General features: G+C 46.1%; 1 protein-coding gene across 2 annotated transcripts; it reads left to right on the plus strand.

Annotated features, from left to right (window-relative positions):
* The first annotated feature begins 29 nt into the window (after positions 1-29).
* BTK (Bruton tyrosine kinase) lies at positions 30-22,273 on the plus strand. Of its 2 annotated transcripts, XM_060249895.1 has the most exons (18): positions 30-212; positions 1,198-1,296; positions 3,031-3,099; positions 4,043-4,124; positions 4,286-4,414; positions 5,358-5,425; positions 5,521-5,702; positions 8,686-8,748; positions 10,511-10,565; positions 10,987-11,069; positions 11,892-12,019; positions 13,609-13,683; positions 14,233-14,404; positions 15,348-15,564; positions 16,760-16,824; positions 19,180-19,298; positions 20,209-20,366; positions 21,493-22,273. In XM_060249895.1, exons 1-18 carry the CDS (start codon positions 72-74, stop codon positions 21,562-21,564), a joined length of 1,977 nt encoding a protein of 658 aa, XP_060105878.1. In that variant the 5' UTR covers positions 30-71; the 3' UTR covers positions 21,565-22,273. The 2 variants fall into 2 exon arrangements, with proteins under 2 accessions (XP_060105878.1, XP_060105879.1); XM_060249896.1 differs by lacking the exon at positions 3,031-3,099 and having other exon boundaries at positions 21,493-21,643.
* The last annotated feature ends 554 nt before the right edge of the window (positions 22,274-22,827 follow it).

The following is a 22,827-nucleotide window of genomic DNA, read 5'->3' on the forward strand; positions in this document are numbered from 1 at the left end:
TTTAAGTCTCCTTTTGTTGGCAGCGGCAGTCCAGCAAATACAGCGCAGAAGAGAAGGTGGTGGAGGGAGCCATGTCAACCGTGATCCTGGAGGGCATCTTTCTGAAACGCTCTCAGCAAAAGAAAAAGACTTCCCCTCTCAACTTCAAGAAGCGCCTCTTTGTGCTGACGGAGAGCAAACTCTCCTACTATGAGTATGACTTCGAGCGCGGGGTGAGTCCTGGAGGAGAGAGAACAAAATGAAGGGATGACCCAAATTCATGAGAGTCTATGGTTGAAAGCCTCAAAAGGGAACCCCCCCTGGAGAATCTCCAGAGGGATATTAAGGAAGGGAACCATGAACATTGGAAGGGATCCCCATGGACTGCTTAGCCTAAAAGTGCACAACTGTGGAACCACCCCCACCCCCCGCTAAACAGTCTACCAGTCACATACAGTGGTCTGTCAGGAACAAGATATTCCAGCTTGTGCACCCACCAACTGCTAAAAGAAGGAGGCACCAAACATCTGGTAGGCCACAATATATTGTACATAGCCTACCTTTGGTTTGTTGGGGCACAGGCTGGGCAGGCCTGATCTAGCCCAAGCCGCTTGTCCCAGGATGGGACAGGATAAGGGATCAAGTGCCTAGGAATTGCTGCAGCCCATATGTAAATTGTCAGGATTAGGAGACGCAAGCAGATGTAGGGCTGATCCTTCCTTTTTCCAGCAAGGCTTCCATGCCATTAACAACTACAGGGTAAAGAGGAATTAAGAGTGTTTTTGCCACCATTGTGTCTCTGCATTGGAAAAAGCTTCGATTGCAAGGGGTAAAACCTAGTGGCCACTTAGGGCAGACAACAAAGTCCAAGATTTTTCACTGAGGTTTTTTTCTATTCCCTTTTGAGTTCATACCTACAATTACAACCATGCGAAACCTGGAAGTGGTAAGCGTTGGTTTGTGGCCTGCCTTTTAGTGGTCGCTTGGGTAGGATCTGCTATCAGGGCACTTGGATGTCCTGCTCTTTCTGCATGTGCAGAAGGCTGCTGGGTGCACTGCAGATGCGAATGCAGATTTGCATCCAGATTGGTCACTTAAGCCCCATTCAACTGGCCCAGTTTGTCTTTTAATGCAGAAGGGAAGGAGATGCGATCTGGGTTGCCCAAGGAGCATCGGATCAGAGGACCTAACATTTTCCTACTTCTCTCTCTCATGCAGCGACGAGGAAGTAAGAAGGGGTCGGTGGACATTGAGAAAATCACCTGTGTGGAGACCGTGATTCCAGAGAACAACCCTCCCCCAGAACGGCGGGTCCCAGTGAGACGTTTTAACATGTATCTTTATTACAGACAGCCACACCAGGGAGTCCCGCTTAAGTAGATGCATCCAGTTCTTTAGGCCATTCTTTGCTGCACAGTTCCCCAGTTATAGCTGGGAAAGAATAGTGGTCTTGAGGCACAGAAGAACGGCTGCTTCCACATGGGTGTTGTTTCCAACTTAGCTCACCAACTGAAGCAGGGTTTTTTTTGGAGTATCTGCAGCATAGTATTCTCCAGATCTTTTTTTTGTAGCAGGAACTCCTTTGCATATTAGGCCACACACCCCTGATGTAGCCAATCCTCCTGGAGCTCACAGAAAGCCCTGTAAGAAGAGCCCTGTAAGCTCTTGGAGAATTGGGTACATCAGGGGTGTGTGGCCTAATATGCAAAGGAGTTCCTGCTACAAAAAAAGCCCTGGTGTCTTCCAATCATTCTCCTTCTGTCAGTTTCCATGGATTTTCTGGGTTTGCCCTGATGTTGCCTGAGCTTGCTTCACTGGGATCTCTCCAAACATTTTGTAGTCAATGCAGATTTTCTCACTATGTGCATGGGAAGGTGCGGAGTTCCATAACTCCCTGCCTATTAGCCAACATTTCCCTTCAGTATCTCACACCTTCCACTATTTGCCCCACTGGGGAGACTTACATGTACATAGAGATTCTCCAATACGGCAGATTTCCCCAATGGGACTGTTCCAGGTTGAGAAAATAGCACGGGGATGGGGGGAGGTTTAAGCCCCCTCTCCTCACAGTCGTATTTGACATCAGGCCCCTGTGGACTTGGATCTACCAGGTAGAGTTATGCCCACAGAATTTACCCCAGAGATTATATGGAAACTGTGAGCTTTTAAGAATTGCCTTCTCTGACTTCTGCCCTGCATCCCAGTGGTATTCTAGGCATGTTCATTCTGGGGAAGGAAGTTAGAATCTCCACTTTCTTTTAGCTCTCAGTACCAGTGGTGGATCATTTGGGTTTTGCAGAGTGCTGAAAGTGCATAACTCATAATCTGGTTGGCGTGTGCGGTCCAAAAATAAACATGCAGAGCCCATCTTTGTAAACTGAGTCTTTTTATTTAAGGAACTTCATTCTAGACAGGGTAGAATGGAGATAAGTTTCTAATCTCATCAAACTCTCTAAGACAGATGGAAGAAGAAGAAGATGATGATATTGGATTTATATCCCACCCTCCACTCCGAAGAGTCTCAGAGCGGCTCACAATCTCCTTTACCTTCCTCCCCCACAACAGACACCCTGTGAGGTGGGTGGGGCTAGAGAGGGCTCTCACAGCAGAGACACCTGCCAGAGCCACGGCTGACCCAAGGCCATGCTAGCAGGTGCAAGTGGAGGGGGGAGAATCAAACCCGGTTCTCCCAGATAAGAGTCCACACACTTAACCACTACACCAAGCTGGCTCTCAATAACAAGAGATAAGAGGTGTGTCCCACTCTCCTGCTGGCAAGATGGAGAAGGCTCGTATAGTGTGGAGAGAAGTTGTGAGATTAGATGGAAATTTCCCTAAAAGCAGCAATCTACACATCAAAGGAATAATATCAGAGGAGTGAAGGAAAGGATGCTCAGTGTTCTAGCCTATCTCTCTCTCTCTCTCTCTGACTCTCTTATAGTCCTTCTCTGAAGGCTGAGGCTTAGACAGCACAAAGGCCTTCAGTTCCAACAACCAGTGTGATGGGGACCATAGTCCAGTGCACTAATCTTCCATCTCTTTTGCACACAGCGAAAAGGAGAGGATTTAAATGAGACAGAACAGATCTCCATCATAGAGCGGTTCCCCTACCCTTTCCAGGTGAGCTGTCCTCGCTGTCAACGCTTTTGTCACCGATGTCTGGGCCTTTAGGGCAAGAAGAGGGTGTGATTCTTTGGTTGTGGCCCTAAATGGCTCCCTGAATCCACTTCTTGAAGCCCCCCATTTCACCCTACTCTGTGGTAACCCCAGTTCTGTTTCTATTTAAACATTCTTTTATCGGGAACTGATTAAGCGTCTCCAGAGAAGGCCTGTTTCAGCTCCCAAATACACTTTCTGCTCAACAGAAGCATGCCTAGGACCCTTGCAGTTTGGACCCAAAATGTGGATCTGAATCATTTTGTAGTCAATTCGCTTGCAAACTGAATGATTTGAAGCAGTCATTACGTTAAGGGCCAGGACTTATCTTAGGGCCAAACCGCACAGTACAGATTTTGGCAAGTTGGGTCCACGTTTCCCTGTAGTCACACAGCAGCAGCAGGGAAAGGAATTTTAAAAGTTTCTGGGTACAGTTTGGCTCAGGAGGATAGTGTGAGAGAGGAGGGGTTCCTGTTTCCCCCCCACACCCACACACCACGTACACAGTGTCATCCTGAGCCAAACTTGGCCCAGTAGATTTTAAAAATCCCTTTCCTTGCAGGCGTTGTTCCCTAGACCTGACACATAAAAACCATAATATGGCACTTATCTAATAAGATTCCAAGAGACATTACCTGCCATTGCACCAAAGAATCATGCCTGTTGTTTAAAGGTATTTGACCTTGGAGGTCATTACTATCCCCTTTTCTGAAGCACACGCATTAAAAAAAAAAACTGCATCCATTTCCACCATTCATATTTTGGAAATCCAAATGTGATCAAAGAACAAGGCTGGCTGTTTGGATGGGAAGAACAAAAAGAACAAACAAGCCTGGCATTGCACAGGCTAAATAGTCCATGTACAACGCACAAGAAGCATCTTTCTTCTTGTCTGCATGCCTCTTAGGTGTTGTATGATGAAGGACCCCTCTATGTCTTCTCGCCAACAGAGGATTTACGAACCCGGTGGGTTCAACAGCTGAAGAAAGGTGAGTCTAGTGAAACGTGTCCCCACCCTGCTGCTACCTGGATCCACACAATCAGATTTCTATTGTGAGTTCTGTGCTGGAGACTCAGTCGCAGACATGTGTGGGAGATGATTCAAATCCAGTGCTGTATAGAACACTACTTTTTGCTCCGCTCTCTGCAGCGATCCGCTACAACAGCAACCTGGTGCAGAAATACCACCCTTGCTTCTGGACTGACGGCCTGTACCTCTGCTGCTCCCAGACAGCCAAACTGGCCATGGGCTGCCAAATTGTGGAGAGCCGAACTGGAAGTAAGAGACCCCCTTGGTTTCTCTTTATCCCTCCTCCCTAATGCTGGCAGGCATCCAAAACTGACAGCCACAGAATGCTTTATATGGAGAGCAGTTAATGAATGAAGAGTAAATAAGTATCATCATCATTATTATTTATTTGCTGCTTTTATACCGTTTCTCTTCCCATTGGGGAACCAAAATGGCTTACATCATTCTCCTCCCCTCCATTTTATCCTCACAACAATCCTGTAAGGTAGGTTAGGCTGAGAGTGTGTCTGGCCCAAGGCTACCCCATGAGCTTCCACAGCAGAGTTGGGATTCGAATCTGGGGCTGCCAGATCCTAGTCCGGGGGTGGCCAAACTGTGACTTGGGAGCCATATGTGGCTCTTTCACATATATTGTGTGGCTCTCAAAGTCCCCACCATCTTGTTGGCTGGCTTGGAGAAGGCATTTCTCTCTTTAAATCACTTCTCTAAGCCAAGCCAGCCAGTGGCTTAGAGAATGCATTTAAAGTTAAAGTTGCTTTCTTTCCACCTCTCCTTCCCTACTCCCTCCACCATCTATTTTCTTTCCTTCCTTCCTTCCTTCCTTCCTTCCTTCCTTCCTTCCTTCCTTCCTTCCTTCCTTCCTTCCTTCCTTCCTTCCTTCCTTCCTTCCTTCCTTCCTTCCTTCCTTCCATCCATCTTGTGGCTCTCTAGCATTTGATGTTCATGTCTTCAACTTTCAAACATCTGACATTTATTCTATGTGGTTCTTTTGTTAAACAAGTTTGGCTACCCCTGTCCTAGTCCAACACTCTAATTGCTACACTTCACCAGCTCTCAATTGTTATATTTCCTCTGGTGTGTGCTGTGTTCCATGACAGTAATGCAGAAATGTGCACAAAAGAAGCTGAAAGCATTTTAAACATCTCTTATGAATGCACCAGGATTAATGTGCTCTGTTTTCCTTTTACTGAAGGTTTCAGAAATGTTCGTTCACACCAAAAAGTAGAGAAGCCTCTACCGCCCACTCCAGAGGAGGAACAGGTAAATCTCTTGCAATGGGGTCTGACTAGGAGGGGGAAGCTGCAAAGAGAGGGAGCCTCCCCCAATCTTTGCTGCTCTCTTGGATCTTCCCAAAGATAATGAGCAAGCCATTGCCCCCCGAGCCGACCGCCAACCCCCCATCCAAGATGAAGAAGGTTGTGGCGCTCTATGACTATGCCCCAATGAATGAGCAGGACTTGCAGCTGAAGAAGGGAGAAGAGTACATCATATTGGAGGAGAGCAACGACTTATGGTGGAGAGCCCAGAGCCAGAATGGGTAAGAACCCAGCGCGGAGAAGCCCCGTTGTGCTGCTCCGTCATTCCTTTTCCACATTCTGCTGCGAGGAAAGCTGAAACGGTAGCCCTTTTCAAATTGCCTTTGCATTCTGTTTTAGGAACTGATTGCTAATAGATTTTTTGTGTCATTTTAGACAGGTTCGTTTTAGTAACCGGGTGCTAGTGAAATTTATTTTCCTGTTCATACAAACCTGCTTGTGCATGGTTAGCAAAGCATGGTTGAGCCACTTTTGAAGGAAACAGCTTTCTTCCATATTCCGCCTCTTTGTTTCGCTTTTGAATCGCTGTGGTGTGCTGTTTAAAATGTCCCTAGTGCTTCCTACAATGCCGCTTTCCCCCCTGCCCTTTTTCACCGCACAATCTTCCTTGGACTTTTTTCTTTCGACGACCTAAGTTGAGTGTTGTAGCGCTAAGCCAATATAGCGCTTCAGCATTATAGAGGCACTATTGAGATGGAGTCCGTGGAGTCAGTGCATCTCTATGGTGCCTCTACAGCACTGAAGTGCTATATTGGTTTAGTGCTATAGCGCTCAACTTAGAACGTTAAGAAAAAAGGTTTGAGGACAACTGAGCAGGACAAAAGTGCGGGGAAAATCAGCACTGTTTGAAATGACCATAGCTAGCCAAATCAACCCTTGTGATCAATGGGGTGACTGATAGCACAGCCAGATCGCCCTCACATCCGTGGCATTTCAGGGACAGCTCATTAAGGGAAGGAAATTCGCTGTATGAAACCCTCATCCCTGTATTGCATTACTCAAAACCAGTTCAACAGCGAATAACATCTGGTTTAGAATGGTAATGTGAAAAGTCCCTGGGGTTACAAGCAGCGCTTAATGTAGTGCTGTAGGCCCAGACTTGCCTTATCTTACCAGATCTCAGAAGCTAAGCAGGTTAGTACTTGGATGGGAGATTACCAAGGGATTACCAGGATCATGACACAGAGGCAGGCAATGGCAAACTACCTCTGTTAGCCTCTTGCCTGGAAAACCCCATGGTCTCTCTAAGTCAGCTGTGACATGACGGCACTTTACACACACACACACATTCCCTGTAAAAAACCAGCAGTGCCTGTCTTCACAACCACAAGGTCCTACTGTCCCCTCAGAAGTGAGGTAAAAATGGACCATATGCTAAGAGATCCATGGCAAGATGCTTCCCCAGCATCTTTTAAAGCACAGCTTACAGCCGCATTGGGACCAATGTGGATTAGGCCCTGTGGGAAAGGGAGAAGGAATGTAACCCTTCTGCACTCCGTATGGTTTTGCAGAAGATTTTGTTCATGGAAATGACTTTCAAAGAGCAGGGGTGGTTTTAACTAGTGAAATTGTTCAGGTGCAGAAGGTCATACCTTCTCTCTATTTACTGTGTGGCCACGATCCGAATTGGCCCCAGGAGGCTGTAATTTTCCTCTAAAAGACTGATCGAAGTAATGTCTAATAATAATAATAATATAGTGTGTTGCCAAGTTCCAAGCAACTGATGGTGACCCCAGGACCATGGGGTTTTCAAGGCAAGAGATGAGTAGAGGTGGTTTGCTGCTGCCTGCCTCCGTGTAGCAATCCTGGGCTTCTTTCATGGTTTTCCATTCAAGTCCTGCAGTCAACCCTGTATAACTTCCAAGCTTTACAGGATCAGGCTAGGTTGGACTGTTAGGTTGCTAAGTCATGTCTAGTTGGACTAAAAGTCTTGCTCACATAAGGTTCTACTTTTCTCTACAATTTCCTTTTTGTTTCTTGATTGGATGGTTTGTTTGCTAGTCAGGTCATTCTTATCACTACTTAATCATTAGTATTTAGGAATTTGGGAGTGAGGAAACTGAGTATTGCTTTTCAACTTTGTAGGCAAAACCGCTCTCCTTTTTTATGGCGATGATGAAATTACAAAAAAAATTAACAATAAAAACAACAATTCATTAACAAGTATCTTACAAAACAGTTTAAACAAGTTCAGTTAATCAAGTAGGAATTGTTTTTTTCAAGTTCATTCCAAATACATTGAAAACAAAATTGTTAAATGCAATTTTTTTTTACTAACATCTTTTGCAGCTGCAGTTTAAAATATACAGCATTCCAAATGGAGAATTGTGTCTTCTGACAGTATTTGGGAAAGACAGCTGCAAAAATTGTATTGATGAGATTTTGCAAATGACAGTGGCTTTGACTTTACACCAGAAGTTGTTTTGATTCCCTCCCCCAAAATAAGAACTGGTCATTCAGCAACTAAGCAGGGCATAGACTGTTGTTCTTTTCCATGGCCTTTTTTGTAGAAAAAGCCCAGCAGGAACTCATTAGCATCTTAGGTCACACGCCATGACATCACCATTGCTTCACACAGGGCTTTTTTTTGTAGAAAAAGCCCAGCAGGAACTCATTTGCATACTAGACCACACACACACACACACCCCGACACCAAGCCAGCCGGAACTGCGTTCCTGCTAAAAAAAAGCTCTGCTCTTCTACTGCTAAAAAGGTAAAGGTAGTCCCCTGAGCAAGCACCAGTCATTTCCGACTAACATTTTCACGGCAGACTTTTTACAGGGTGGTTTGCGATTGCCTTCCCCAATCATCTACACTCCCCCCCCCCCCCAGCAAGCTGGGTACTCATTTTACCAACCTCGGAAGGATGGAAGGCTGAGTCAACCTGGAGCCGGCTACCTGAACCAGCTTTTGCTGGGATCGAACTCAGGTCGTGAGCAGAGGGCTCCGACTGCAGTACTGCAGCTTTACCACTCTGCGCCATGGGGCTCTACAGACAGACTAACATAGGTGTCCATCATGATTTGCATCCTAAACAAACTACAATCCCCAGGATTCTTTGGGAGAAGCCATTATAGTGATATTGATATGTAGTGTAGATGTGCCATGTGTTCTACCATCTGTCCGTCAACTCAACTTTTACCTTGTCTTCTCCATCTGTTCCTTGGAGAGTGGCTTATATGGTCTTTTCCCTCCACTTGGCAGGGAAGACGGTTATATTCCCAGCAACTATGTCACTGAAGCAAGAGATTCCCTGGAGATGTTTGAGTGAGTGTTCTCAAAACTGCACTTCTGAAGACAGAACTACACAGGATTAGCAATCATGTGTTTGTTTGTTCTTTTGGGGGAGCGGGGAGCTCAGTCATATTATCAGTGGTACATAATGTTTTCCTTATTTGCCAGTTCTCTCCTTCAAATGTGTCCCTGCTTAGGCCATTTTCAGTTACCTTTTCCCATTCAAACAGGCTGTTAAAACCAGAATCCCCGTAGGGTAGGGGGGTGGGAGGCATTATTTGGAGAAGATGACCTTCTACCCCACTGAAGTCCTGCTCCTCCCCAAATCCCTCCCTCCCATTTTCAGGCTCTACCTGAAGGGGAGGGATGGTGGCTCAGTAAAAGAGCATCTGCTTGGTAAGCAGAAGGTCCCAGGTTCAATCCCCAGCATCTCCAAGTAAAAAGGGTCTAGGCAAGTAGGCATGAAATACCTCAGCTTGCGACCCTGGAGAGCTGCTGCCAGTAGACAATACTGACTTTGATGGACTGATTCAGTATAAGGCAGCTTCATATGTCCATATGTACCCCAAAATCTCTGGACATTCTTCAACCCAAAGTTTGCAGCCCTGCTCACAGGATAGGCCAGGTCTCTGAGCCTTGGTAAAGCTGGCCCACTTTTCTTCCCTTCTTGGGCCTTGTTGGGAACATGTTTGTGGAAACACAGATGTAATTCTGCCCTAGTTGGTAGGTGTAAACATTTGGCTTCATTTAAACGTTTAATTCCAGCCTCTTAGGGTTGCCAATTCCCAGGTGGGTTACAGACAAAGAGACAACATGTTCTTCAAAAACTTTTTCACGAAGAGCTCTTAAAGAAAATTTACAACCTCATATCATTACTATAGAACAAATTTACTTTAGAAACTAATCCACACTCTCAGCAGAGCACTTAGAGTTATTGACAAGCAAATAAGAAAAGCGATATTGAAACAAACTAACAAATGATAACTTATATGAAGTAGGAAAGTCCGTCACACAAGAGTCCACAGGGACGCGCTACTCAAATGTAGCTATGTTGAAACGCAGACCTCTCCGTGAAAAAACAGGATGAATGTTGAAGGAATTTAAAGAATTTTTTTGTATAATCATTTGAAGAATGGATTCAGATATTGAAGAGAAATACTATTGATAACACGATTCCCAGGTAAAATTTCGTGTTTCGATTCAAAACTTCCTCTGATCAATATACTTCCATGATCTGGAACCAATGCTCAGAAGTAATTTACACGCAGTGAGTCAGTTTCTTACAGCGGCATTAGGGGTTCTCAGAGAATCAGAAAGCGGGGGGTGGGGAGGGAAATGTCTGCTGAGCACTCCATTATACTCTATGGAGACTGATTCCCGTAGGTTATAATGGAGAATTGATTGTGGGTATCTGGAGCTCTGGAGAGGCTGTGTTTTGAGGTAGAGGCACCAAATTTTCAGCATCACATCTGGTGCGTCTCCTCAAAACACCCCCCAAGTTTCAAAAAGATTGGGCCGGGGGTCCAATTCTATGAGTCCCATAAGAAGGTGCCCCTTCCTTCATGGTTCCAAATGGAGAGAAAGCGTGCGGTCCCTTTAAATGTGATGGCCAGAACTCTCTTTGGAGTTCAATCGTGCTTATCACACCCTTGCTGCTGGCTCCACCCCCAAAGTCCCCATATTTCTTGAGTTGGACTTGGGAACCCTACAGCCTTTTGATTTGGATGTCTTAGACTCCTCTCCCCAGTCTCTTTCATAGGGATTTCTCCTTGACATGCATCATGTCCTGTTGCAGGTGGTATCTGAAAAACATCACCCGAAGGCAGGCAGAGCAGCTATTGAAGCAGGAGGTGAGTGTTCATTCGTACCTCTGGCTATTAGCTACAGTGTATTGTTGGAACTCTCTGTCTGGGGCAAGTGATGCTCTGAATTCTTGGTGCTTTTTTTGGGGGGGGGGTGCACAGTGGGAGGGCTTCTAGTGTCCTGGCCCCACTGGTGGACCTCCTGATGGCACCTGTTTTTTTGGCCACTGTGTGACACAGATTGTTGGACTGGATGGGCCATTGGCCTGATACAACATGGCTTCTCTTATGTTCTTACAGATGGAACAGTCTGTCTGGGGTAGGAACTTCCTTTAAGTACATTTGCTCTGTATTCTTGGTGCTTGGGGTGGGGGGGGCAATAGTGTGAGGGCTTCTAGTGTCCTGGCCCCATTGGTGGACCTCCTGATAGCACCTGGGTTTTTTGGTGTTCTCTGCTGTTACATTCCAGGGGAAAGATGGAGGCTTCATCGTCCGGGATTCCATTCGCAAGATGGGAAAATACACCGTCTCTGTTTTTGCCAAGTCATCGGGGTAAGTGTGGCCTGTTGAGGGGGAAATGAGACCCCCGCAGCACACTAGTCCTCAGTAAATGCCAACCTGCAGAGCAGCTCAGGTGTCCTAAGCTGAGTTAGTGTGAGCTAGCTCACCGTTTTTAGTCTCCAGCTCACAGATTTTTGTCTTAGCTTAGGAAAAATGGCCCCAGAGCAAACTAATTCACACAGTAGCTTGCAGTCTTGGGAGCAAAAATTCTACTTTGTGAACTACACACTAGACCTTTAATCCTGGTTCAGCCCTGTCCCCAAACTGACATTCTACACTTGAATCATGGAATCACAGAAACCAACTCTATGAGTTTATGGTTCTATGATTCTAGTGTAGACAATCAGTTTGAGGACAGGGCTGGACCAGGATTAAAGGTCTAGTGAGGAAGCTGAGAGTCTCAGAGTGGTTTACAATCTCCTTTATCTTCTTCCCCAACAACAGACACCCTGTGAGGTGGGTGGGGCTGAGAGAGCTCTCCCAGAAGCTGCCCTTTCAAGGACAACTCCTGTGAGAACTATGGTCAACCCAAGGCCATTCCAGCAGCTGCAAGTGGAAGAGTATGGAACCAAACCCGGTTCTCCCAGATAAGAGTCTGCACACTTAACCACTACCCCAAACTTGCTCTTGAGACATCCCCTGTTTTCTCAGATATGTCACCTACCCAAGATAGTTGGTCTGCTGCAATCTCCTCCCACTGTCCCTGCATGTGGCGTGCCAGATCTTTATGCAGAAGGCCTGCCATCATCCCTCAGGGCACTCTCGCCTTCCCTAGTACTCTCTTCTATCACCAGTCTTTAATTCACTGGCCAGGGAAACCCAGGGGACGATCCGCCATTACGTCGTGTGCTCCACACCCCAGAACCAGTATTTTCTGGCAGAGAAGCATCTCTTCAGCACCATTCCAGAACTCATTAACTACCATCAACACAACTCGGCTGGTGAGGAAAAATAGGTTTCGGGGCAACGGTGATTGCTGAATGCTGCAATGGAAAGAGGGAGGGGGAAGTAAGCAGCTCTGTGTTATTTATAGCACAAGCTGCGACAGGAATTCTTTCAGGGCAACAATGGGATGCAATCTGGTTGACATGAAAGGGCCTAGCCCAGGGGTGGCCAAACTGCAGCTCGGGAGCCACATGTGGCTCTTTCACACATATTGTGTGGCTCTTGAAGCTCCCACCATCCCGTCAGCCAGCTTGGAGAAGGCAATTGTCACTTTAAATCACTTTTTCTACACCAAGCTTGTCGGCGGCTTGGAGAATGCATTTAAAGTTGCTTTCTTTTCACTTCTTCCTCCCCCATCTGTTTGCCTCCCTCCCTTCTGACATTCATGTCTTGCAGCTCTCAAACATCTGCAGTTTATTCTATGTGGCTCTTACATTAAGCAAGTTTGGCTACTCCTGGCCTAGTCTGCCAGTCAGCTACAAACAGGGAACTGGTGTGGCAAAGTGAAAAGTGGGGCTGAATGAAGGGTTGCTGACCATTCAGCATGAGATCAAGGATGGCTTGAATCCGAAACCTATGAGGGTGCAGGGAGTTTTAAGAATTATCAGTGATTCAAATAATAAAGGCTTTTTCTGGGCTGTTCCGCTTCAAGACGAAGGTGGGCAGGCATGAGTGGTCCCTCTATCAAAAGCAACCCTCCTCTTGCATGTAGAAATCTGGCATGGCAGGGAGAAAAAAAATCAGCCTTGCCCTCTCTCTGGCATGCCATTTTTCTATATGCATGGAACATTTTCATGGGGCAATTCTGAAATCTACAAAGTCCTGCCTGTGGCCTGGAGGGATACTGCCTAGATAAAGTATTACCTTTGGTTCCGGAGCAGGTATCAATTGGGTCATAGTCATACGCAGGGCTTGTTTTGAGCAGAAACGCAAAGGAACGGTGCTCCAGCTGGCTTGGCATCCGGGTGTGTGTGGTCTAATATGCAAATGAGCTTCTGCTGGGCTTTTTCTATAAAAAGCGCCATGCGAAACAATGGTGATGTCAGGGGGTGTGGTCTAATATGAAAATGAGTTCCTGCGTGGCTTTTTCTACAAAAAGGGCCTTGGTCATAACGTCAGGATTGTATCATGTATGCTGCAGTGCTGTGGACACACCAGATATTGGGTGCTGTTTCTTGAGAACCTCACCTTACATTAAAAAAACAAAACAAAAACGCTTCTAGCCCTTATGGCTGTGCAAATACACTTTGGCGTGTAAGCAATACCTGCAGAAACCTCCAGAAAGCTGATTGTTTCTGGCAGGGGTGGGTGGGGGGAGCTTCAGTGCCCTATGGTAGCTCTTTATCCCTCCCCATGGACAGCAAAACCTGAATACACTACATGAAGTTGTGAAACTTGCAACATACAGTACTTTTTTTAAAAAAGAGGGCAGTTAAGTATGCACATTTTCTCAATGTGCATTGTTTAAACTAGTCACAGGTTTGGCTATCTGGGCACTGAATTTGACATGGATTATTTTTGCTTGGGATATCTAATAAGCTCAGTAGCTGACCAATGTACTTTCATTTGCTTTCGCACACAACAGGACTTATTTCCAGACTGAAGTATTCTGTTTCATCCAAGCAAAAAACGGCTCCTTCCACAGCAGGACTCGGATATGGTAATAGCAGAAATCCCTTCGTTTCGGGTACATCTCCCGCTCCTCCTTCCTTGCAGTGGGGCATGGGATTGGCAGAACTCACCCCAGGCCAGAGGAAGGTGTGAAGACTTGCTAGATCAGTTCAGTTCCAGTTTATTGTCCCTGACCATTGGCCCTTCACAATGAAAATACAGTTGAAACATTAAAACATTCAAAACCTATCTACAAACAGACAGAGTTAAGGTTCTAAAACCTCAGCTCAATGCCGCAACAACATTTAAATTGGAAACATACTAAAAGGCACTATTCGCTTTCATCTTCCTGACTGCTGAGGCAAAAAGCGCCAGTCTGTTGGAGACAGAAGGTTCCATGTCAGAAAGCATAAAAGCTAGGTTTCCAGAATCTGAGAAAAACTGTAGATCAACCAGAATCTTAGCCAGGAATTTATTCTTAGGACCTAAATACAGAGGGCAAGACAAAACATAATGTGGCAGATCTCACCAGATTGCTGTCCCTTTCCCCTGATGTGGTCTCCCAAACCCCCAAATGGTGTGCCTGTGTTGGTTCTAGGTGCATGGGAGATTGAGCCGAAGGACCTGACCTTCCTGAAGGAGCTGGGGGTGGGGCAGTTTGGAGTGGTGAAGCACGGGAAGTGGAAAGGCCAGTACAACGTGGCCATCAAGATGATCAAGGAAGGCTGCATGTCGGAGGATGCGTTCATCGATGAGGCCAAAGTCATGATGTGAGTGGCACCTGGTTCTTTCCCCCCCCATGGGGTCTGCCCCTTACGGCAAGAGTAAGCAACCCCAGCAATGGTTAACATAAACTAACAATCACCAGACCCCAAACTATTATTCTTTTAATCTGCTAACAAACATTTCCTTGATTTTGCGTACTTATTCACTGCCCACTTTCTCTATGTTTAGGACTGTTGGCCATTTCATCCTATTGTCTGATGAAGTGTGCTTCTAGCACACGAAAGCTTACATTCTGAATAAAACTTTGTTGGTCTTAAAGGTTCAACTTGACTCCTACTTTGTTCTGTTGCTTCAGACCGGCTGCCCACTTGGATCCAACCCCAACAATGGCACACCCAGGGGTCATGTCATAGAAAAACAGGTGCCGGAGCTCATTAGCCCAACTCATTTTTATGTGCCACACATCACCAGAAGGTGTGCTAAATTATATCAGCTCAGCATCTGCCTTAAAATGCTTCTTGAATTATAACTGTCATAATAAAACCTGACTCCCATCGTACTTTTTACATTACTTTCTCCTATGTGGCCATGGCAGCATGATGAAGATTTCCATCCGTCTGCTTTATATGTTTTAGTTATGTTCCCATTTTTGTGGTGGGAAATATCAGAAAGTTGGTCAGATCTTAAGAGTTCAGCAAAATTCTCACAGGGGGTTTCAACAATGGAGCCCAGAAGCAAGTATTTGGGGCGGGGGTGGGGAGAGGAAAGAAAGAAAGAGCACAATAGAATTTAGAGGTTCCGGAGCTCTGCTCCTGTGAGCTCCTGCTCAAAATGAGGCCTGAGACTCGTGTGTGTTGCCCAGGGCCTGATCTGGGCAACACACAATGCCAAGCAACTTGGGCATTGACAGCACTGCTAGGCCAGGATTTTAATGTCTACAGTTTCGTCACCTTTTTAGAGTATAAAATTCTCATTTGTATTCCTCAGGAACCTTTCTCATGAGAAGCTGGTGCAGCTGTTTGGGGTCTGCACCAAGGAACGACCCATCATGATTGTGACGGAGTACTTGGCCTTAGGCTGCCTCTTGACCTACCTGAGGGACACTCGCCGGTCTTTGCAGAGCACTGAACTTCTAGAGATGTGCAAGGACGTCTGTGAAGCCATGGAGTACTTGGAATCCAAGCAGTTCCTGCACAGAGACCTGGTAAAGCCTTTGGCACAAGCACTTGGGACAATCGTGGCTGTGTGGTCAATGAGGCAGCAGGCTCAAGTGGGAACTTCCCTGAGTGAATGCTTCTTAGAGCTGCCAGTGGGAGATGGGGAGGTAGGGAAGCCAGGTTCAGGGTGGAAAACTTCTGGAGATTTGGGGGTGGATCCCTGGGAGGACAGGGACTTCAGTAGGGTACAATGCCATGGAGGTCACCTTCCAAAACAGCCATTTTCCCCAGGGGAACTGTTCTCTGTGGTCTGGAGATGAGCTGTAATTCCAGGGGATCCCCAAATCTCAACTGGAGGCTGGCATCCTGAACCCTGCAAAAACAAAGACTAGGCACAGAAAACTAGGTGTCAAGGGATTTGGAAGGAGTTATACCCCCAAGTTCTGAGGAGGAGAAGGAGGAGAAGAAATTGGATTTATATCCCGCCCTCCACTCCGAATCTCAGAGTCTCAAAGCGGCTCACAATCTCCTTTACCTTCCTCCCCCACAACAGACACCCTATGAGGTGGGTGGGGCTGAGAGGACTCTCACAGCAGCTGCCCTTTCAAGGACAACCTCTGCCGGAGCTATGGCTGACCCAAGGCCATTCCAGCAGCTTTAAGTGGAGTGGGGAATCAAACCCAGTTCTCCCAGAAAAGAGTCCGCATACTTAACCATTACACCAAACTGGCTCTCTGTGTACCAAGCTGTGGTGCCAATGGCAGGTTCTGGGCTGAGCCTTGATATAAAGGATTCACACACAGCATTAAAACCGATAAAACCTGTTATATCCTTGGAGCCTGCCTCCCACACACTTGCCAACCAGCTCCTTTATAAGTTTAATTGATCTAAAGTGAGGTTCTTGAACTCAAGCCCTGTCAGTGACACCCGGCGGATATTATATATGCTGATATTATGCATAATAACAGAGATAGCTGACATCCAGTTTATCAGAGAAGAGGCATTCAGTTCATCTGCAAGTATTCCACATGATAGAGACACAAAGGGGCGGGATGCCTAACATGGCTGTTCCTAAAAGGGACATGACTCCAGCAGTTGATGTACTGCAGAAGCAGACAAGAGCCCATCAGTTGCGTGAGCTGCTGTGTTTTTCTGTTGTGTGGGACCGGAGGCGGTGGGGACAGGGCTATAAAACTGCTGCTGTGAAAGTGTCATCTCAATATTTTTTTTTCCTGTCAACAGGCAGCTCGCAACTGTTTGGTGCATGAACAAGGCACCATCAAAGTATCTGATTTTGGCCTCTCCAGGTCAGTTTGCATGCGCATGTGTGGAGGGAACGGGGCTGTTTACAAATGCAATTCTAAGCAGATACGTAACCTCTTAAGCCTATCAGCTTCAGTGGGTATAGCAGAGTGTTTAGGATTGAACTGTCACTCTGTTTCCCGCCCCCTCTGAGGTTTTTTTTTTGGTTGCCTTTTCATTCTCTCCCTGGTTTCATTTAATTCCTCTCCATCATTTCACCCATCTTGCTTCCCTCTTGCTCTGTTTACTGCCATTTGTTTTCATGCATTTGCAGCTTTTTCTTTTTTTAGAGAGCCAGTTTGGTGTAGTGGTTAAGTGTGTGAACTCTTACCTGGGAGAACTGGGTTTGATTCCCCACTCCTCCACTTGCACCTGCTGGAATGGCCTTGCATCAGCCATAACTCTCATAGGAGTTGTCCTTGAAAGGGAAGCTGCTGTAAGAGCCCTCTCAGCCCAACCCACCTCACAGGGTGTCTGTTGGGGGTCTTTAAATGAGGGGTAGGCGAAGGTTACTTGGGACCTGGGCAGATGAAACAGGTGGTGCTTTGAAGTGAGGCTGCACTGCCTCTTTCATCCGCCCCAGTCTCAGGTGGGCAAAAGGGGTGGTGCAGCGCCTCTGCCTCACTCCACGGCCCAGTCACTAACAGGCTGTGGACTGGGACCGGTCTGTGACCCAGGGGTTGGGGACCCCTGGTCTATACTTTTCCCATTGCCTCCAGCTAGAAATTCTCAGCTCTCCCTCCACACACCCCACTTAAAAAACTGCTAAAGGTTTTTTTTTGCCTCTGTGTCCCTCAGCTAAAAGAATGTCTCTTTCCAAGTTCTGATGGGCATCTCATTCCAAAAGAAAGATACCCAGCTATTAACAGGCCAGCTCATAGTCCCATTCATCAAGCATCAGCTGGCCATCAAAGAGGATTAGCTATCCGTTCCTTCAAAAAATGGAATGATCAAGTTATTAAAATTCGTTGAAACTGATGTAATGGGTGTATAATAAAGTGTGATCGCCTTAGCCCAGGGATCTCCATCTTGGTGCTTGTGGGTACCATGGGGTCTACCAACACCTGTCCTGATGCCCACCAAGCAGTGCCAGATTAAACCCTGCGGAGGCCTCTAGGCAGCTGAAATCTTGCCCCCTCACAAATTATCTCAGAGTCTGAGTGCCCACCTCACTGCCCCTGCTGCAGGCACCTTCTTAAAAAACCCCTTTGACAAAGCTGCAGGGGAGAGGCAGAGAGAGGCAAACTTGGTGACAACACCGGCAGCAGCCGCACCAGGCAAATTGGACAAAGAGCAGCTCAATTGCTGGAGGTTGGGAGGGCTGCAAGCAGTGGGGAAATGGTGAGGGAAGCCAGCCTGGGGCCCCTAAAGGCGTGGGGGCCCATAGGCTAGTGCCTACTTGTTAATCTGGCTCTGCCACCAAGTGTTTTTAGGATGTGGGTAAGGCCAGATGGGTCTTTTGCCCAGCATGGTTTCTGACTGGCCACTGGATATTTGATTGGCTGTGCAAAGTTTGAAAAACACTGCTTTGGCAGCAGCTATCACCACAGCACAAGGATCTTCCCTGTGTGACTGGAAGTAAGCTGCAACAGCCATTGTGTGCCTGCGCCCACCGCAGTGTCAGGATTCCAAAGGTATCGGCAGTCTCGAAAAGGCTGAAGAGCCCTGCTTTAGCCACTCGATTAAAAGACACCTTGTCTGGAAATAATATCAAACGTTGTGGTGTGACTGCCCCTCCCTTTCTAACCATTCTTCTTTCAGTTTCTTCCAGATTACCCCTTCTCTTCTTGAATGGTTGTGCAGTATTTGCAGGGAGTCATGTCACATCTGCTCTCTCTGTGATCCAACTGATATAAAGCAAAACATACTTTGAATAGTCAAAGCTTTGCCTTGATAATGTCTACCCCTTTTTTCCCGAGCAGTAGTCTCAACAGCTGGATGATGGACAGAGATTCACGCAGTGAAGCTGTCTCCATCCCTGTCTCTGAGTTTCTGCCCATTTTATATTTGATGCAGGGTCAGGAAGTAGGCCAAAAGGGACAACTCTACAGACAAGCAACTGTGTTATTGAGCTGGTGAACCTGTGTCTGGGCTGCAGCACCGTGGTCTATGGGTTGGGGTTCACACGATAGAATGCACCACCATACAAAGAAAATTTCCTTCATGGACAAGTGTCAATGCGAAGGATTCCACAGTAGATTTTCCTTGATGTGCAAATTTTCTGTGTGGCCATGGAACTTTTTTCATATGGAGTTAAATTTCATCATGAGAGCCTCACCCTGTAGACCAGCATGGCCCAGGTTCTATCACCTCACAGAACTAGGCCGAAGTGACCAAACACATCTCAAATCTGTCTACAGATATGTCTTGGATGATGACTACATTAGCTCCATGGGGTCCAAATTTCCAGTCCGCTGGTCCCCTCCAGAGGTTCTTCTGTACAGCAAGTTCAGCAGCAAATCGGATATCTGGGCTTTTGGTGAGTCACCTGTCTGTAAAGGGGAGAGTCTGCCCCCCACTTTGGAGGTCTTCGAGTAACTGGGGTAGACCCTGATCTGTCCCAGTACCAGATTAAACCCTGTGGAGGCTCCTAGGCAGTTGAAATATTGAGGGACCGCTCGCAAATTACCTCAGAGTTGGAGTGCCCACCCTGCTGCCCACACCCTCCACTGCAGCCATCTTCTCAAAAGCCCCTTTGACAAAGCTTTGGGGGAGATGCAGAGAGAGGCAAACTTGGTGACAGTGCCAGCAGCAGCAGCTACACCAGGCAAAACACAGTTGCTGGCTGTGTATGCAGGCTGGGAGGGCGGCAAGCAGGGGGGAAACTGGGGGGGAAGCTGTCCTGGGGCCCCTAAAGGTGTGGGGGCCCATGGGCCAGTGCCTTCTTAGCCAAATTGTTAATCCGGCCCTGATCTGGCCCAGCCTGCCATGTGGCTATCTTAGGGTAACCCTTGGGCTAAGCAGATTGGATGCTCCAACTGAAACATTTCAATTTACTAATTTTTAAAATCTGGGTCGGTTGTTGCTATCTTTTATTTTCCCTTGTAAATATAATAATGATCCTGGTGAATGCTTCCGTCCCTAGAGTTATAGATTAATACATCCTGTTGGCTTCACAATAAAATAATTAATCAGAAGTATGACTGTGATCACTTTCTGCACGTCTGAGGGTCACTTACAGAATACCCCTGCCTCACAGGATTGTTGCATGGATAAAATGGAGGAGAGAAGAACAATTTAAGGCACTTCAGGCCTCCATTGGGGAGAAAGTTGGGGTATAGATGAAGTAAATAAATAAGCATGGGTACAATCCAGACCAGGAAGAACCTGCTCCAATAAGGTGTGTTTTTTTTCAAGTCCCATTCCACTGCTTCTCTTTGATTTCACAGGTGTTCTAATGTGGGAAGTTTATACTTTGGGGAAGATGCCCTATGAGAGATTTACCAACAGCGAAACAACAGAACATGTGACCAAAGGGCTACGTCTCTATCGCCCCCAGCTGGCTTCTGAGAGAGTCTACAGCATCATGTATAGCTGCTGGCATGAGGTAAAGCCCCCCCCCCCCCGCCACACACACACATACCATTCCAGTCTTCAGACTGACTAAACTGAGCCTTCTATATATTTAAATTAAGCTTATTGGTGGTCTTGAATTAGAATATCAAACGCATAGGCAATTAGAGCTATAAGGCCCAACATTTTTTGGATGTGTGAAGTTCACCAGCACTGGACCTATCTGTATCTGGACAGGAAGCTGTTGAGAGCCCCCTCTGTGCTTTCTAAAGGAAGTCAGGAATGATCGGGACCAAGAAGGTACAGAAACTTAGACACACTCTTTCCTTTTACAAAATAGTAACAATGTGTAATACAGACTGCATTCACCAAAACACCTTGAATAAACAAGACACTAATGCAGTTACAAAACCATCCCGTGCACAACGTAGCTACTGTCCAGAATTTGTAATAGTTTATGATGAGTCCAATGGAAAAACAGAACCGGTCCAATTTCGTTTTAGATGTACTATCCTTCCTCAAGGGTTACCCCATCTATGGAAAATATTGTTTGTATATTTTGTATTTTTTATGACATTGCAGGAATTTTGGCACTTCAGGTCTACTGCTCCAATATATATGACAAGACGGTCCCTTTGAGAAAGGATAGTACATCCGAAATGAAATTAGACCAGTTCGGTTTTTGGGGAACAAATTTATTATTATTGTTGTTGTTGTTCTTTAGGGAAACAATGCAGGGATACAAGTGCCAGGTTAAAATCTGGGCCCCTCCCCCAGTAGGAATCTGGCCCAGCCTGCAGAAGCACATCCCAGTACATTCTGCTTAAGGAGCCCTTATCTTTAAATGAGAGCTGGTGCTGTGGGGTGGCTAAGAGACTGCCCAGGTTCAATTCTTGTCTGCCATAAACTTGCTAGGTCACAGGCAAGTCCATCTTTCAGTGTAAGCACCCCATCAAGAATATGAGGATTAAAAAAAAAGAAAAAAAGAATACTTCGCCTGCCTTTTAAGTTGTTTTAGAGATGATAGCAAGATAATTTTTGTGAAACACTTTGGACAACTGAAAGCAGTATAAAAATGCTGTCATTGTTACTTGTCCAGCATTTAAATGCTTGTTTTGCATTCACCTATGAAGGTTTTTCTTGCATTATTTTTTCCCCAGAAAGCTGAGGAACGCCCCACCTTCCAAGTCCTCCTGGGAAACATTTTGGATTTAGCAAACGAAGACCCCTGAACAGCCTCTAGTGTCCACATGAGAGTGTGTTACTCTTCATTTGGGCCTGTCTGTTGAATTCCTGTACAGACACTGGATGGATACACTGTGGGAATACATCATGTCCCCCTCCACCACAGCAGAACCTAACCCGAGCCATCAAACCATACAGATGTCATTTTCTGCCTTTGTGTAAGAATTGGGTTGTTTCTGAAGTCACCAGATGCTAGAGGACAGGACAGTTACAACAGCAGATGTTGGTTAGGAACCCACCTTGGCGGAAGCAAATTCCTTTCAGTCCAATGTTCAAATGCGTGGATCTCTCCCTATAATCTGATGGATGGAAATATCTTCTCAAGGATGCAAACTTTCTGTAATCTGCTGTACAATGTGGGAATAACAATGAAAAGAAAGTAGAAAAGAGCAAGAATCCAGTAACACCTTCAAGACTAACAAAATTTGCAGCAGGATATGAGTTTTCATGAGTCACTGCTCACAGAGAAAGGAAAGATGGCTCATAAAAAGGAACAATACCCAACTAGCTTAATTATCTTTTCTAGGCCGCTTCTGCAAGAATCCAAGGCAGCGTCCTGACTGACAACATAGCTATGTTTCATCGGATTTATGTACCTGTTCTTATTTTTCACACAGTTGCCATTCGCTTGTACTTTATCTTGCCCAAACTGCAAGTTTCTGTTTTTAATTTGTAAATATATATAATTAGTTACTGTAACATTCATATTTCTCCTGATCTCTGAATAAATTAGATTCAGTAACCTGGGAGGTGGGCAATGCTCTAAGCTGAGGAGTCTTGTGAGCAAAAATTCTGCTTCATGAGGTACTGGCATTAAAGTTGTGAGCTACTGCATAAATTAGTTTGCTCTGGGGCCATTTTTCCTGAGCTAAGACAAAAATGTGTGAGCCAGAGGCTAAAAATCTGTGAGCTAGCTCACACTAACTCAGTTTAGAGGGAACAGTGGAGAGGGGGGAGTGTCAGAAATGGGAAACCACTGGTGGGATTATGAATCTAGGCTGCTGGTTAATAAACTGGATGTGTTTTAGTTTGCGATTTAAAAAATTACTACAAGAAATATAGGACAGGAGGTAAGACGAGGAAGAAGAAGGGCACACAGCTTTGGTCAGACCTTAAATAGCAAAGTTTGCATCTCTTTTAGAATGGTACGAGTTTTTCTGTGAAAGAATGCAGAAGTGAAGCAATGAACAGGAAGGAAGAGTGGTGTGTCATGGAGGACGTGTTGTGAACTCGGCACTCAGCAGCAGATG

Source organism: Heteronotia binoei, chromosome 11 (assembly GCF_032191835.1).
Source record: "Heteronotia binoei isolate CCM8104 ecotype False Entrance Well chromosome 11, APGP_CSIRO_Hbin_v1, whole genome shotgun sequence".
Taxonomy (NCBI): domain Eukaryota; kingdom Metazoa; phylum Chordata; class Lepidosauria; order Squamata; family Gekkonidae; genus Heteronotia; species Heteronotia binoei.

What these genes read in the sequence shown, in the direction of transcription:
- BTK (XM_060249895.1), top strand. Translation starts at nt 72, where the DNA reads ATGTCAACCGTGATCCTGGAGGGCATCTTTCTGAAACGCTCTCAGCAA. An exon ending in AGTTCCTGCACAGAGACCTG is followed by an intron (nt 15,565 to 16,759) that starts GTAAAGCCTTTG and finishes TCCTGTCAACAG; the next exon opens with GCAGCTCGCAACTGTTTGGT. An exon ending in ATCGGATATCTGGGCTTTTG is followed by an intron (nt 19,299 to 20,208) that starts GTGAGTCACCTG and finishes TTGATTTCACAG; the next exon opens with GTGTTCTAATGTGGGAAGTT.